At 37.8% G+C, this 18,057-nt stretch overlaps 1 protein-coding gene across 1 annotated transcript; it reads right to left on the bottom strand.

Moving 5' to 3' along the window:
• Positions 1-7,085: 7,085 nt before the first annotated feature.
• On the bottom strand, positions 7,086-15,629 carry LOC134663412 (nucleolar protein 58). The gene is made up of 5 exons (XM_063519780.1): positions 15,448-15,629; positions 15,119-15,195; positions 13,887-15,035; positions 10,772-10,895; positions 7,086-8,339 (listed from the first exon to the last, which is right to left on the bottom strand). The coding sequence occupies exons 1-5, from the start codon at positions 15,490-15,492 to the stop codon at positions 8,130-8,132; spliced, it is 1,605 nt and encodes a 534-aa protein (XP_063375850.1). The 5' UTR covers positions 15,493-15,629; the 3' UTR covers positions 7,086-8,129.
• Between the last annotated feature and the right edge of the window lie 2,428 nt (positions 15,630-18,057).

Raw genomic sequence — 18,057 nt, 5'->3', positions numbered from 1 at the left:
AATTTGACAGTTTGACAGATTATGTCAATATACATTATGCCATGTCATTTTGTACTAAATATTACCATACACATAAATGCATGTATATAAGTAGCGTACACGAAGAGAGGCCTATAGGTCAGCAGTGGGCGACTGAAAGCGAAAATGATGATGATGATGATTACCATATAATTACCTATTCTATTCTATTCTATTCAATAATAATATTTAATTAATTTTATTTTGTACTTAACCACGACAAAATATGATCTTACACTAAATTTGACAAAAACTGTCAAATTTGACAGTTTGACAGATCATGTCAATATACACTGGGACACTGTAACATGTCCCTTTGTACCAAATATTCCCATACGAAACCCAAAAACTCGCCCAAAAATACATACGCACAGCGATCACTGGGGCTGCAAGTGCGTTGCCGGCCCTTAAGATGAGAAATGCAGTCTACAAAAAATTACCCAACATTGACATTTAGTACTAAACTATGACAAAATATAATACTCTACACTAAATTTGACAAAAAAAACAAATTTGACAGTTTGACAGATTATGTCAATATACATTATGCCATGTCACTTTGTACTAAATATTACCATACACATAAATGCAGGTATATAAGTGGCGTACACGAAGAGAGGCCTATAGGTCAGCAGTGGGCGACTGAAAGCGAAAATGATGATGATGATGATTACCATATAATTACCTATTCTATTCTATTCTATTCAATAATAATATTTAAGTAATTTTATTTTGTACTTAACCATGACAAAATATGATCTTACACTAAATTTGACAAAAACTGTCAAATTTGACAGTTTGACAGATCATGTCAATATACACTGGGACACTGTAACATGTCCCTTTGTACCAAATATTCCCATACGAAACCCAAAAACTCGCCCAAAAATACATAAGCACAGCGATCACTGGGGCTGCAAGTGCGTTGCCGGCCCTTAAGATGAGAAATGCAGTCTACAAAAAATTACCCAACATTGACATTTAGTACTAAACTATGACAAAATATAATACTTTACACTAAATTTGACAAAAAAAAACAAATTTGACAGTTTGACAGATTATGTCAATATACATTATGCCATGTCACTTACTAAATATTACCATACACATAAATGCATGTATATAAGTGGCGTACACGAAGAGAGGCCTATACTCAGCAGTGGGCGACTGAAAGCGAAAATGATGATGATGATGATGATGATGATGATGATGATGATGATGATGATGATGATGATTACCATATAAATCATGACCCGAACTTACAAACCCGAAATTACAAAAAAAAAATCTATGTAAAACGGTCAAGTGCGAGTCGGATTTCAATATATCCATACAAAAAAGTCATCAGCGCCTGATGGAGTTAATAGCAAAGTTTTTTCGTAAATTCGTACCTTCAGAACGATATATCTCGAAAACGGTAAGAGATAAAGCAAAATGGACTTCAGTTTTGAGCTGTCGTTAGTACTAAGTACTAAACGACTAATGCATTTCCGTATACATAGACCTTTTTTGGGACCGATTTGGACAAAAAAAAAATCAAAAAATTAAAAATAAAAATTTGACCCGGGTCTAAAATCTTTATTTTTAGAGCTAGAGAGATGAAAAAAAAAACCGTTTCTGTAAAATTTTAATATCTTTTGTTCAACCCCAAATCCAACCATATAGTCTTGTAACTTTAATTTTAAAAAAAATAACTGGTCAAAAATCACGTTTGTTGTATGGGAGCCCCATTTAAATCTTTATTTTATTCTGTTTTTAGTATTTGTTGTTATAGCGGCAACAGAAATACATAATCTGTGAAAATTTCAACTGTCTAGCTATCACGGTTCGTGAGATACAGCCTGGTGACAGACGGACGGACGGACGGACGGACGGACGGACGGACAGCGAAGTCTTAGTAATAGGGTCCCGTTTTACCCTTTGGGTACGGAACCCTAAAATTCGACCGTAACCTTTTCTTCGATATTTGACTATAATAAGTTTTTGGACAAAATTTAATTTTTGGTACAAGCTTTTATCGCTGACTGTACTTTTCTTACGACAGACACCTAATACTCATCGAGGCAATTCTAAAAACCCCAAACACAATAAGGTTTCGTTGTTTTATCACAGAGTTCATTTGGTCACCTCCGGTCTCCATCATCAGATCAGCTTAATGACACCATAATATTGCATTGTCACCCGACTTACGTTGTATGCCAAATTTCAGCTCAATCGGAAACCGGGAAGTGGATCAAATTTAACTTGCAAGATTTGATTACACACAGACAGACAGACAACGGTCAGGTGAAAGTAAATATAAGCTTGTAAAAAGGGGTCGGATTGAAGCAAAGAATATAGCGAAGTGATTCAGAAGGCACTATAACCAGTACACAACCTCGTTTGATCTCGTCGGTTCTAGTCCCTACAGGACAGTATATCACCCGTTGTGACTGCTCTACTGCATAAAATGCTGTAAAGATTTATACTTCTCACAGGGGAAAGCTTGGTCTTGTACTATGAATGCAATTGAGAATTCAAAATGGCGGATTTTATTGTATAATTAATTCGGGCATTTAACAGGGAATAAAATATTGCTAGTTAAAAGGAATAAAAACAATCAGCTTATATATACGTGCCACTGCTGGGTAGGTACAGGCCTCCTCTGATGTACAAGAGGGCTTGGGCTATAGTCCCCATGCTAGCCCAATGCAGATTGGGGACTTAACATATCTACATCTTTGAATTTCTTCGCAGATGTATGCAGGATTCCTCACAATGTTTTCCTTCACCGAAAATCTAGTGGTATATAAATATCAAATAATATTTCCTACATAAGTTACTTAAAAAACCATTGATACGAGCCCGGGATTTGAACCCGGATTGAAAGTCGGACTTCATATCTACTCGGCCACTACCGCTTATTTAAGAGGAGAAATACAACAAGAAAATCTTCTCAAAATAAAATCCAACCATAACGTTCCCGTCTTTAACATCAATCTTATCGTTAATTTTAAACCGCGACAATACTAGAAACATCCCCCTCCCTCTACTCCACTTAAGTACTCACTCATAAAAACTTTCCCCCATATTCCACAATTTTATGATACGCCATTAAAACCAGTTTTAAAGATTTAACAACGCTTTTACGTCTAATTAAAATGGCATTTCGCGACGGTCCGCCATTTTGTAAAAATGTGATGGGGACTGAATTACTTTCCCATTTGGTGGGAACGGGAAGTAGGGCGCCGCGCCGTAATTTTATAATGATTGTCATATTTTGATTCGTTGGGTTTTAGATTTTTTTATGCTTTTGGTCATAAAAGGAACTAAAGTTTAATAAATGCTAACTAGGCACTTTATTAGGAGGGACGCGATAATACTACTAAGGCACTTTATTAGGGGGGACGCGATTTAATTATAAAATACTACTAATGCATTTGACTACACTGCACTGGTGGCCTAGTGGTAAGAGCGTGCGACTTGCAATCGGAAGTCGCGGTTTCAAACCCCGGCTGTATCCTACCAATGAGTTTTTCGGTACTTAGGTACTTGTTGTACGAAATATCATTTCATATTTAGGTAGGTAGGTACTTAGTCGCTTTTCGGTGAAGGAAAACATCGTGAGGAAACCGGACTAATCCCAATAAGACCTAATTTCCCCTTCTGTATTGGAAGGTTAGATGGCAGTCGCTTTTTTTTTTTTTTTTATTATGCATGGGTTTACTCATGGCCACAGACTAGCCGAGGCGTAGACGTGGCCTACGATGGAGCGAGCTCGCCCAGAAGGTGCCTGTTCACTCTTGATTTGAAGGTTGCCGGGTTATAAGAGCACGGAAATATAGACGCCGGCAAGGAATTCCATTCCTTGGCAGTGCGCATAAGGAAAGTAGAAGCAAAGCGCTTAGTGCGAATTGGCGGAATATCTACCAAGTAAGGATGGAAACCGGCCGTGCGTCTAAAAGTCCGATGGTAGAATGGGGACGGTGGAATGAGCTCGTGTAGCTCTTGGGCACACTCCCCGAAGTGCAACCTGTAGAATACCGACAGGCTGGCGACTTTCCGCCGATGGGCCAAAGTCTGAAGCTTAGCCGTTAGCTTCTTGTCGCCAATCATCCTCCTGGCTCTGCGCTCCACTGAGTCCAAAGCGGCGAGTTGGTATTTAGCTGAGCCATCCCACAGGTGGCTGCAATACTCCATACACGACCGGACTTGAGCTTTTTAAAGTGTTAGAAGCTGTCCAGGTGTGAAGTATCGCCTCACCTTATTTCGCTTTCGTAAAAACTAGTGCCTACGCCAATTCTTGGGATTAATGGCCAAGCGGACCCCAGGCTCCCGCGAGCCGTGGCAAAAATGCCGGGACAACTCGAGGAATACTACTTATGTATTTGAAACAAGATGTAAAAAATCTTACAAAGATTCATTAGCAGTCGCCATAAAGCTGTGAGCACTAGAGTTAATGGTGTATCCTTTCTAAGTGCTATCCGGCTGCATCCCGGTATTCCCGGTAATCACGCGTTAAGGATATTTACTCGACCGCTGCCGGACGATTACCCGCTGAGTAGGTACTTATACGAAGAAACAACAACCTAGATTCAAGATATGACTAAGCTAGACTACTATTAGTCTGTAGCCAGATTACAGATAGGTAGCTTTCGTAAAATCCAATGCCTGCGCAGGAAATCAGACTAATTCCAATTTTTTTAAATGATGAGAAAGGCCCTTTGTCATCATTTAAATAAAATTAACTACTTTATTAATATAGGTAGTCGTAGGTACATAATTTAATTACATACCTAGGTATAAGGTAGGTACCAAATAAAGGATGACTCACGCTAGGCCAGGCCGGGCCCGGGCCAAGGCGTGCGACATGTCATTTTGCTTTCCATAGAAAACGAAGACCCCGGCCCGGTCTAGCTTGAATCATCCTTAACAGGACTGCTTTATATAAATGTCCTACTTCAATTGCGATAAAAATTTAGTTCAGTTTTTGTATGGTAGGTAGGTACCTACCTATTTTTGTTTGGCTAAATCCCCACAACATTAGAAGCGCATCTCGCCATCTCCGGCGTAGCCGCCGTAAATAACTGCGCTTCCTGTTCTAAACGGTGCGCGGTGGCCGGCGCCGCAGTTAAGATGCTGCCCCATTTAGATGCAAGTTATGGGAATTTAAGAGAATCGAGAACATTATCTAACTGACATAAAAGAAAACGACTAATTTTCTCCAGCCAATGAACTAGAATAACTACTTATAGAAACTTTAGTCAAAGCAGCTCAAAGGATGACTCACGCTAGACCGGGAAGTGCCCGAGCCGAGGCGTCTGTCATTTTCTATAGCGGGTGATCGGTGATAATGTGGTGCTTTCCATAGAAAACGAAACTCCGGAAGCTCCGGCCCGGCCACGGTCCGGTCTAACGTGAGTCATCCTTAAGAGAAAACAGTTATTTTTCCATACCACAAACGTTCTCGATATTTTCCTGTATGAATATTGGCCCTGATTTTTTTAGGGTTCCGTACCCAAAGGGTAAAACGGGACCCTATTACTAAGTTCTTCTAATGTTCTTATAAGAACTACCTAGGTTATATTTTCAAAACAGCGCTAAAAACGGTCAAATAAAATGAACCGTAAACAGACGTCTAGTAGCAGCATGGTTCTGACCAAATTGATGCAGTTAGCTTATGCAGGCCACACACGTAACGATAAAACTGTGCAGTCCGATTTCCGCAGTTTTATCTGCCGTGCGTATGACAAATCGTTGTCGATTATCGTAACGATTTATCATACACACGGTAGATAAAACTGCGCAAACCGGACTGCACAGTTTAATCGCTACGATTTATAGTTACGTGTGTAGCCGGGGTTAGACGCATTCTATAAGGGTTCCGTATTTTTAATTATGTCTACGGAACCCTAAAAACGACAAGTCAACCAGACTGTGAGGGACCGGATATTGCGACCGCGAACATGCGGATGAAGGTCTGTAATATCCTTTATGATTTTTATATAGGGCGGTGCATAATAAGGTACCTACCTATTTAATTCGGGTAAAGGTGATTCATGAAATTTTGTCTAATTAGTTACAAACAGGTTACAGATGTAGTGCATAATTTGTAGACCGGTCTGGCCTAGTGGGTAGTGACCGTGCCTGTGGAGCTGATGGTACTGGGCTCAATCATCTGTAAGGGCATTTATTTGTGTGATGACCAGAAATATGATGATATATGATAGTAACTTTTAGAGCATTTTGGGTGCAGCGGAGTGGTGTTAACCGGAATCGGTATAAACAATTTCAACCCTAATGATTAATTAGCATTAATTACGTTAATATTAACCTTAATTTATACCATTTCAGTTGGAATTATCTATACCAATTCCGTTAACACCACTCCGCTGCACCAAAAATGCTGTAAAAGTTACGATGTCTGGTGATGACACAAATATTTGTTCCTGAGTCATGGTAGTTTTCTATGTATTTAAGTATTTATATATTATATCGTTGTTAATACTTAGTCAATCTGTGTAAGAATGTCCCATATTAATAGCATTTATAATTGTTTTCCATCGTATTTTCTCTGAAACGTTCATATTTGTCATGCTACTTCAGTCAAGCTCAGTACTTTTTGTACAGTCGCCATCAGATATATCGGAGCGGTCAAGGCGCTCACAAATATCTGAACACGCCTCTATTGTCAAGGCGTTAGAGTGCGTGTTCAGATATTGTGAACACCTTGGCCGATCCGATATAATCTGATGGCGACTGTATCTGCCAGGTACGTTTTCGTGAAAATACGATGGAAAATAATTATAGATATGCTTTAGATCTGTAATTATAAATGAGCAGAGGTTAGCAACTGTCAAATTTTTATAGATGGCACCTGTAGAAGTTTTACATGTGACTAGTTTTTGTTCTGTCAAATTTTTTTTTCTGTCAAATTTGACTGGAATGACTGAAATCAAGGCCGTACGTAAATTAAAAAGAAAATTTGACACTATTCGTAAGACAGACAGGTAAGACCTATGCTGGCGCCATCTATAAAATACTTCGACCGGCCAACCCCATTAGTGGTCGTAAATAAAAAAACGCAATAATAAAGTAAAATTTATATTTCTATAAACTCACTTCTGTGAGGCATTACCAACTTAACAATGTAATTTGCACTTACATCCAACAGAAATACACAGCTAACTTATTATCTATGGCATATTATACGGGTCATTACAGAAAAATTGTCTTCATTCATGTAGTTAGACCAAGAAAAGTCTGTAAGTGTTTTTTTTATATTTCAGACTCCTATGAAGTTATTACGTATAAGTAAATAACACTTGCACTGCGTGGGCTATCCAAATCGCTGCAGACTCCTCTTGATCTAACTTTGGTAGGACATGCACCTTTTAATCTTAAGCCGCATCTACGCACACGCATCCAGTGTGCACAGGCCTTAGATCCTATCTTGTTACATAAACGAAATTGCTAAGATTTGTTTACATAAAAGTAACTGTCAGAAAATTTGCTAATTTTCTGACAGTTACTTTTATGTAATGTCAAGTAATATTATATAGGTAATGCTACCTATAGGAAACTTGAGCTAACTTGAGTTTATTTAGTATGATAATGATAATACAGTCTGCCATACCGGGGCAGTATGAACCCGTAATAAAAATGCGTCATTTTGAATTGTGCGTGGGCACGTTCCATACAAATTTTCACCTGCCTTTTCAATAAACAATTAGTCATAAATGATACAAATTACATACAAAACACTATAAACTCTCACGTTTGTACTATCACGCTCCGCGTCATTTAGGGTTCTAGCTAAATTGGTTGTTCAATATTTACGCTGTAGAATTTCCAATTTAGGAAGAACCCTAAATGGCATAACAATCCCGTGTGGTGATTGTATGTTCACATATGGGATTGGGACGTCACACATCTGTGACAACAGCTGGTGCAACCCTGCCGAAAGTCTGACAAGTTAAAAAATAAAATTATATCGCTTTAGACTTGTTCTAGTCACTACATAAACTACACATACTTCTTCCTATGGCGGCCAATTAATAATCAAATAGGTAGCAAAAAAATCTGTATGGAGCGCGCTCAAACCCTCATTTCATTATACCCTACAGAGCTACCTATTCCTCTGCGATACTCTTCTTCTTTTTCTTCTTCTTCTCACTCTTGGGTGTGGGAGCGTCCACCTCGTCATTCTCCACGGTCGTGTCCGCCTGAGAAGCGTCTAGGGATTTCTTTTTCTTCTTCTTTTTCTTCTCCGATGTGGGCTCGGCCGGCTCTTCGGCGGGCTCTTCCTTGACTTTCTCTTTTTTGATCTTCTTTGGTGTGACCTGTGACAAAAACATAAATAAGTTTTTGGTGACAAATTTTATTTTTGAGATCTTTTATCGCTAACTGTACTTTTCTTTCAACAGTCAACTAATACTCATCCAATACAATTCTAACATCTAAATAATAACTTTTACAAGTAAAAAACCGGGCAAGTGCGAGTCGGACTCGCGCACGAAGGGTTCCGTACCATAATGCAAAAAAAACGGTCACCCATCCAAGTACTGACCCCGCCCGACGTTGCTTAACATTTTGTGGCAAAAGTTGACAGAGGAGACTGATGTGGCGGGCGAAGTTGTGTCGGTGCTTAGATATTGGTACAGTAAACAAACCAATTATGTAAGATGGGCAGGGTCACTCTCTGATATGTATGGGTTGCAGTGCGGGGTGCGGCAGGGGGGGTTGACCTCGCCTCGTCTCTTCAACTTATACATTAATCGTCTGATTGTTGAATTCAGCAGCACCTATAAAGGCTGTCATATCGGTGGAGTGTGCGTAAACAACATTAGTTATGCCGATGATAAGGTGCTGCTGACTCCATCAATCAACGCAATGATCAGTCTTCTCAGTATTTGTGAGAAGTATGCCGAGACCCATGGACTCAGATACAACGTAAAGAAGAGTGAGTGGCTTGTGTTTAAGGCTGGCTCCAAATATTATCCTGACATACCACACCTAAAACTATGCGGGACTCCTCTAGATAAAGTCGTCAAATTTAAGTATCTGGGTCACTGGGTCACGGAAGATCTGAGTGATACCATGGATATGGAACGTGAGCGTAGAGCGTTGTCAGTCAGATGCAACATGTTGGCGCGTAGGTTTGCACGGTGTACGAAACAAGTCAAGGCGACGCTGTTCACAGCATATTGCCAATCTTTTTACACCTGCAGCCTTTGGGCCAACTACACGCAGAAGGCTTACAACGCTCTACGCGTACAATATAACAATGCTTTCAGGGTTCTGATGGGGTTGCCTCGTTACTGTAGCGCCTCGGGGATGTTTGCCAATGCCGGAATAGATGGATTCCATGCCATCATGCGAAAGTGCTTCAACCCTGAGCAGGATACGGGACAGCCCCAATAGAATCCTGGGCATTGTTTCTGAAACGTGGGGCAGCCCCCTAATGAGGCACTGGCTAGGTCTGCATGCGCCAGTTCCATATGTACCGGGTCATAGGTTAAGTTAGTTTTGTTTTATTTTTAAATTTTAATGTATTATTATTTAGTTTTATATGATGTTAACCCTAATTTTAAGTTTAGTAATAATGATACTAACCCCAATGGACCTAAAGTCTGAAATAAATGATTTTTATTTTTTATTTTATTTTATTTTTTAACTTCAGTCAAAAATCACGTTTGTGGTATGGGAGCCCCACTTAAATCTTTATTTTATTCTGTTTTTACTATTTGTTGTTATAGCGGCAACAGAAATACATCATCTGTGAAAATTTCAACTGTCTAGCTATCACGGTTCGTGAGATACAGCCTGGTGACAGACGGACGGACGGATAGCAGTCTTAGTAATAGGGTCCCGTTTTACCCTTTGGGTACGGAATCCTAAAAAACCGGTAGCCCAATAAAATGGACGATCCGGTTTTAATAAAACATGTCTAAGAACCATCACTAGAAAACTCACTATCAAATAAAAAACTTATCTAAGTCGGTTTACTCGTTTATTAAGAGCTACAGTGTCACAGACAGACACACACAGTCATAACGTCAAACTTACGATAACACCCCTCTTTTGTGTCGTGGATTTTATTTACGATATAGGACGCATACGAGTAGGTATACGATGGCAAGCAATTACAAAGGAGCTGCAAGTACGTCGATTGATGATTTTTTTTAATTTGTTTGATTGGTATGAAAGTGTGATAAAGGAGTCAGAAATAAGACAAAGGAGGATTTTGTACCTGACTTGGCAGCAAAGGAGGGGCAGAAGGAAGCGGGTTTGTAGGAATGTTTTTCACTAGCCAAAAATAGTTAAAAACTATAAAAACAGAAATTATTTTAACCTTTGCTCACAACCAATTGTTAACTCAAAGTTTGCTAACTATTTTACAATAAACGAAGTCATTCATACACAAAGTCAAAGTCATTTTCATGTATTTACATGAAATCATTTCTGCACCCAAAACCCCAGGGTTTATGTTAATAAGTTTTCTAAATAGGAGTAGATAACTTTAAAGTATAGTATAGCACGAAAGTCCAATTCGTGGAGTAAACAATTACTCGAGTGGCGACCATGGGGGGAAGAGCGTCCTCAAAGTAGACCCAAGATGCGTTGGGACGATGACATCAAAAGGACTGCGGGAAAGAAGTGGCTTTAGGTTGCACAGGACCGTGACGAATGGCGTAAAATGAAGGAGTGTAGGCCACACCCGAAGGGTAGAAAAAGGCTAAAGAGAGAGAAAGAGAAACTTTAAAGTACTCACATCATTGGCCCCATCCTCTAGCTTGATCTTCTTTGTGGAGGTCTCTGGTTCCGGAGAGTGTTCCCTCTTCACTGGCTTCTTTTCCAGGGTGCTGTCCGCCGCCACCGGGTATTGGAACACCTCACTGTGAAGAAATTACAAAGTAAGTTATATGTTTCAACTTACAATTACAATTGACTATACCAACTTATCTGTATGTAATGTTAAGCAAAATAAACGCATTTAATTTCATCATAGTGTTTATGTTTGAAAACTGACAAACTTATAAGGGGCTCCTAGGGAAATTAAGTTTAAGGAAAGAAAATATGAGTACTTATTGAAAAACAAAAATTTCCTATAATATATTAAATAAGAACAATATTATATTACTAATATATTTAATAGTAAACAATATAATGTAGGAAGTTACTTGATCAGCTCATTATTTCTCTTAGTCTTTGGAACATCAGAAAGTTATTTTTTAAAAACTGTTATATTGGCTGATCTGACATATGGGGCATTTCATATGAAGCGGACAGGAAAAAAAAAGTGAGGTTCCCGAATTTGTTTATATTTGGTTTAGTTCTTCTTCTAGTAGGTATAAAACCGGACGCCAAATATTTTTTATATATGACGTTTATTTTAAAAATTATGAGCTTTTAAAAAATTACCGTAATTGAAATTCCGATTTTTTGAAACTCGAATATCGAATAATTAAAATATATAACTTATTATTAAATCAAGCGTTTTGTATAGAATTTTTAATGATCTTTTCAGCGAAGAAATCAATTTTGGAAAATAAAAATAAAAATATGGTTAAAACCGGAAGTAAACTTTTCAAAACCATTTTTCGAAAACTTTGACCAGTTTTTTTTAATTTTTTTTTATTTCAAAATATAGCCCTAAGTATGTACAAAATACACTAGAAGTTGCAGAGTGGGATCTCCATTGGTTAAGACAATAGGTCAATAAATGTATATACATGTCGCCCTAAGTGCGAGGTACCGTACTGGTATACATACATATAGCAGCTGTTTAGCTTATAAGAACATGTATTCAGTAAGACTGCTGGTAAATTCTAATCATAACATAATGAAATAAGAAAGTCAACAATTCTAACCAGTTTATTTCATAATTTTTATTATTTTACAATAAGAATCTATGCTAGAGCTCGTTCTTTTTACAAGAAGACCGTCAGTTTTCGGAATAAACGCATGAAATTTTTTTGTTCCTGGAATCGTGACTGCGGAATCAAACCTGGCCTGCAAAAATATCCTCTGACGTTGAATATCGTCTTTAGAGCAATAGTAGATTGCCGTTTGCTTCAAAGATGATTTTGCCCAGTCATACAATCGCATTGGTGAAATTATTGATCTACTTGGAGATAACTGCAAACTTGCACGCGTCGCCAAACGTTTCAGATCCCCTTTGAGACTGTCGAGGCCCTTTACCGTGAGATGTTGTGTGAAAATGTGCCTCTGCATTCGGTTTATTACTATAGAGATGGCACTGAAATAAAACACGGCAGCATTGTCATGATTTCCGATGACTTAAACATGACACAGCTATCTATTATGCTTACCAAATATTACTATACAAGCACCTTTCATAAAAAGAAATAGTTGTATCTAAAATCATATACATATATATGTATATGATTTTAGATGCAACTACATATTTCCTTTTAGGCACCATCGGTTATATAACCGATGGTGCTTCACAACATTTTAAAAATCGGTTTAACTTTGTTAATCTTATTTATTACAAGGATGATTTTAATACGAATGCAGAAGCACATTTTCACGCAACATCTCACGGTAAAGGGCCTCGACAGTCTCGGAGGGAACCTGCCGGCCTAGCCAAGGTTACAATCGCTATCGCTTCGACAACGAAAAGCATCATGTCTCTCTATCACTCTTCCATATTAGCGCGACAGTGACAATTGCGTTTCGATCGCTACGAAGCGTAAGCGATTGGCATCTTGGCTACGCGGCCTGAAACGTTTGGCGACGCGTGCAAGTTTGCAGTTACCTCCAAGTAGATCAATAATTTCACCAATGCGATTGTATGACTGGGCAAAATCATCTTTGAAGCAAACGGCAATCTACTATTGCTCTAAAGACGATATTCAACGTCAGAGGATATTTTTGCAGGCCAGGTTTGATTCCGCAATCACGATTCCAGGAACAAAAAAGTTTCATGCGTTTATTCCGAAAACTGACGGTCTTCTTGTAAAAAGAACGAGCTCTAGCATAGATTCTTATTGTAAAATAATAAAAATTATGAAATAAACTGGTTAGAATTGTTGACTTTCTTATTTCATTATGTTATGATTAGAATTTACCAGCAGTCTTACTGAATACATGTTCTTATAAGCTAAACAGCTGCTATATGTATGTATACCAGTACGGTACCTCGCACTCAGGGCGACATGTATGTACATTTATTGACCTATTGTCTTAACCAATGGAGATCCCACTCTGCAACTTCTAGTGTATTTTGTACATACTTAGGGCTATATTTTGAGATAAAAAAAAATAAAAAAAAACTGGTCAAAGTTTTCGAAAAATGGTTTTGAAAAGTTTACTTCCGGTTTTAACCATTTATTTATTTTTATTTTTCAAAATTGATATCTTCGCTGAAAAGATCATTAAAAATTCTATACAAAACGCTTGGTTTAGTAATAAGTTATATATTTTAATTATTCGATATTCGAGTTTCAAAAAATCGGAATTTCAATTACGGTAATTTTTTAAAAGCTCATAATTTTTAAAATAAACGTCTTATATAAAAAATATTTGGCGTCCGGTTTTATACCTACTAGAAGAAGAACTAAACCAAATATAAACAAATTCGGGAACCTCACTTTTTTTTTCCTGTCCGCTTCATATGAAATGCCCCATATAAGAATTGTAAGGTACTTAATAAAGCAATTGTAAGGTTGTCTGAAAGAGATCGCTTTTTAGTGATAAGACCATCTGTTGTTTAACTCTTCTTGAGTTGTTATGTTCATTGTATTGTTTTTTGTATTCAGGTGTGCATTAAAGAATTTAAGTAAATATTCCTTATTGTGCACCATACAGTTAAAAATACACAAAAAATAAAGAGTACTGTACATAAAAAATTGTGTACTTACGATTTGCTGTGATATTTCTCAAACTTGGCCTTAGCTTTGCCCGTCCCGCTGATTCTTCTCAAGTTGCCTTCCTCCAACAACCGCAGCTTATTCTCCAGCTTCACCTTATGCTCCGCCCCTAACTCGAACGACACGTCTTCTCCAAACGCATCCATTCTCGTCGCCAAAGCTGCCTTCGCTGCCAGCATACGAGACATCTTACCCTTGTTTTTAGTACTACATTGACCAACTAGCTGAGCATGGTAAATTAGACCGTATTTCGGAGTGTCTTTTTTAGTTTTTAAAGCTCTGAATAAGGCCTTTTCGGCACCGAAGATCTGTACAGTTGAAGCTGGTTGCTTGGCTAAGTTCATTAATGAGCCTGCGTGAGCAATAAGGCGCGCTCCAATATGCTCTCCGATTAAAACTGTTAAGTTTGGTGCCATGGCCATCATACGGGCTTTCAAGTAGTCAGTCAGATGTGTCCTATAATCAGTGATAGAAATAATCTCATCACAGAGATTCTGAATATTCAAAATATCATCATCCGAGATCTCTGTACCCATGGATATCTCCGCAGCCTCCTTCACCTTCTCCTCCAAATCCTCAGGTAAGATATCTGACAGATCAGTTTTAGAAGCATTATCACGGGTGCCGATAAGTTTGACAATTTTGACAAAGAGCGTGTTGTCGGTGATGATTTTGCCAAGCTCGGGGAAGTGCCAGCCGTACCATTCCCGACATCTCATGATGTAGTTATTGAGTTCCTTGTCAAGGTCATCAAGGAGGCACTGAGCTTGCACAATCATGGTGTCAATCTTGTCAGGAGAGAACTTAAGCTTGTAACGGGATAAGGAATGGGCTAAACCGAGCGCCATGGCTGTCATTTCTTTCTTTGGCAGGCCGGCGAGCAGACTGTCCATCTGTGAGCGAATGCATCTCAGCAATTCTTGGACATTTGAGTTGGCAACACATTGTAAATCAAACTTCTCCTTAATGGCACTGCCTAGTTTAGCATCTCCGACCAGTAACTGATCTTGGATATCCTTAGAGACATATTTCTTTAAGGCTTTCTTTAATGGCTTTGAAATTTTGCCTTCAATAGCAGCTGTAGTGGCAGCTAGAGCCTCTGTTGTGTCTTCGAACTTGATGAAGTTCTTCAGTTTGACACTGAAATTATATAAAAATGTAAGCAAAAGAATATTTCACTCTTGTAACAGAAAAATCTAAAAAAGATAATATATTTAACTTACACTGCTGATGCTCCCTCAGGGGTGTTGAATTCCTGGTACAAATCATTGATTTCTGACAATTTAGACTCGTCCAACAACTAAAACAAAACAAAAATGAGCTTTAAACTGAGATAACCTATAGTTTGTATGCCAAGCTTGATAGTAAACAATGACCTATTTTTAGCTTCAAACTCAAGTTAAATCACATAAACATATAAGTGACATGTTATTTGAGTGTTAATATGAATTTTCACTGCACTATTCGCCGTATTTCATACCGCTTGCATTAAAATTTTATTAACCAGCAATGATGAGGTTAGGTTAGGATCCACACATGTGCTGCTTGTTACCTTGAAAATAGCGTAGCCCGCCGGGGTTTCAAATAGAACCAACATGTTGAAAGCAAATTAATTCACACCAAATTAGTATTTCATCTATTTATGAGCACATTTAGAAATAATTTTATTAAACAGGCGAAAGCGGCAAGAAACCCTCCACTACGAAACGCGGACTCGTTTGACTGACAGATAAAGGATAGTGTTGCCATATTGAAATACTTAGCTACGCTACACAAAATGTTCAATTTTAATAAAAATAAATGTAAAAGCATTTTGTTTTGTTTGTTTGTTTGTTTGTTTTACTATTGAAAATATATTTTTTAAATCCTGATTAATTTAAACAAATCTGCTATTATATATTGAATTTGTGCGTTTTAATTTTATCAAAATTTAGCAGAGTAAGTTCAAGTAGACTAAAATGCTCACATGTCGCTATTATATTTCTGTCCAAGAATTTTTATAAAAATTGGTAAAGTTAAGTCTGCAGTGATGTTGATAGCCCACGCAGTGCAAGTGTTATTCGCACGTCATAATTTCATAGATGTTTGACGTTTAACCTCGTGCCGCCCAATGTACATTAGGATGTACACTCAGTTTCGATGGAATGTCAACCTTAATTAAAAATAAAGTAGGTAGCATTTCATTTGTCTCGTAAAATTTTCGAACAAATGAAAATGAACCCAATTGAAAATACAACAAGATTCTAATTTCCTTGGCTATAATTTTGTATGGTGGGCGGCACGAGGTTAAAATAACACTTGCACTGCGTGGGCTATCAAAATCGATGCAGAGTTAGCTTGATCTGACTCTAATTCAATGCACTTTAGTAAGTATTGTTCTTATCTAAATTTTTGTGGAGTAAATCACCAACAGCGCCATCTATTCTTAGCTTTTACCATTTTACCAAATTTTTCTCTTTGTAGGTGGCGCTCTCGGCGGATAAGTTACATAATTTATGACAGATTTTTATAATCATAATAATAATATGACTTATTGGGAGTGAAGGTTTATGTTGTATACCTACATTTAGTTTTCAATATAATAATATCGGGGGGCACGGCAGTGCCCCCGCCAAGTCGAGCGCGAAGCAAACACTGCCGTACCATCCTTTACTGGAACCATTTCGCCGCATTTTCAGGCCCCTATTTGAGAACCTCTGGATAAGACCAGAACGCAGAAATTTTGGTCATCCAGTAAGCTATAATCACATACTTAAAATCCAAAATTTCAAGTCTGTAGGTCATTTAGTTCCGAAGTTAAGCGAAAGCAAAGTTTCGCATTTATGAAACTCACTCATGATCATCAGAATAGAACTAGTACTTCCCATAAACTCAGAGAGCTGAAATTTGGTACAGAGTTAGGGTTTAATGGCCACATAAAGGGAAAACCTAAAAATATTGCAATATCAGTCACGTTTTAAAGATCTAAGAACTGCATAAGTAAGTTTGTAATCCCATATAAATATATGATATTACAAAGTTACTGTTGCAGTTCCTACAAATAGTAGGTAAAGTAAAGGTACACTACGATGTACGATGTGAGTATGAATGAAGATATGTTTAGTTATGATATGTGTATACATAGTATGGGTATGAGTACCCGAAAAGAAGGACTGCCTACAAAAAGAGATGAGATCCCATCAAAAACATTACATGTAAAAAGGTGCAAGTCTCGCAACGCTTTTACTACAAAAAAGTTTTGAGATGTAATGTGAAACCAAGTCGGTTATTTTAATCAGTGCCAGGGGGTGTTAAAACCGTATCAATAAGATATCTTTAATTTGTAATACGTATAATGACTTGGCCATCGCACGGCTGCATAATGACAAAAGGATCATCGTCACCTATTAAAAATAATTCTAATTGAACATAACGCTAGCGCTAATTGCAGTTTGAGCATTACACATATTTACGAGTACGGTACGAGTAAAGCATTATGTGCGATTGCCAAGTCATTATATGATGATTAGTGACGGATTACTGATTATTATTTAATTATTAGATTTAATGAATGGGCAATACGAAAAACTGTTGCTACTGTTCAAGAATCAGAACCGGAAAAAAAGAAAAGAAAGATTTGTTATAATAAAAAAACTACTCCTAAAAAAAAAAAGGGGTTAAATAAGAAAATCTAATAAAATAAATCAATATGCCCACGTTTCTACAAAAAGAAGTGAAATCCCACCAAAAACATTCTGTAAAAAACTAGCCAAGTCTCGATGAAGCTGCTTGTTTATCTCTAAAAAGTAATGAAATCTAGACAAAGTCGTGCCAAGTCTAAGGTTCCTTACTGCGATTTCTTTATTATTATAGTTAATGTTGTGTGACTTGGCCGTTGAAGGGTACACAAGGGTACAAAACCAGGTGCTCCATGACACCATTGCACCAATCTGCCATTGCACCAAAAAGAAGTGTTTGTTTCAGGCTCGCCCATACATAAGTATTATTGAAATACGCAGCTTTATCAAGCCTACAATTGACTGGTTATTGAATCAACGTTTTCCAAGTGGCAATTTTCCATCGTCAATGGGTAGCGGTTCTGGCGACAGATTGGTGCAATGGTGTCATGGAGCACCTGGATTTGTACCCTTGTGTACCCTTCAACGGCCAAGTCACACAACAT

Source organism: Cydia fagiglandana, chromosome 4 (assembly GCF_963556715.1).
Source record: "Cydia fagiglandana chromosome 4, ilCydFagi1.1, whole genome shotgun sequence".
Classification (NCBI taxonomy): Eukaryota; Metazoa; Arthropoda; class Insecta; order Lepidoptera; family Tortricidae; genus Cydia; species Cydia fagiglandana.
This window is presented reverse-complemented; position numbering and strand designations above follow the sequence as displayed.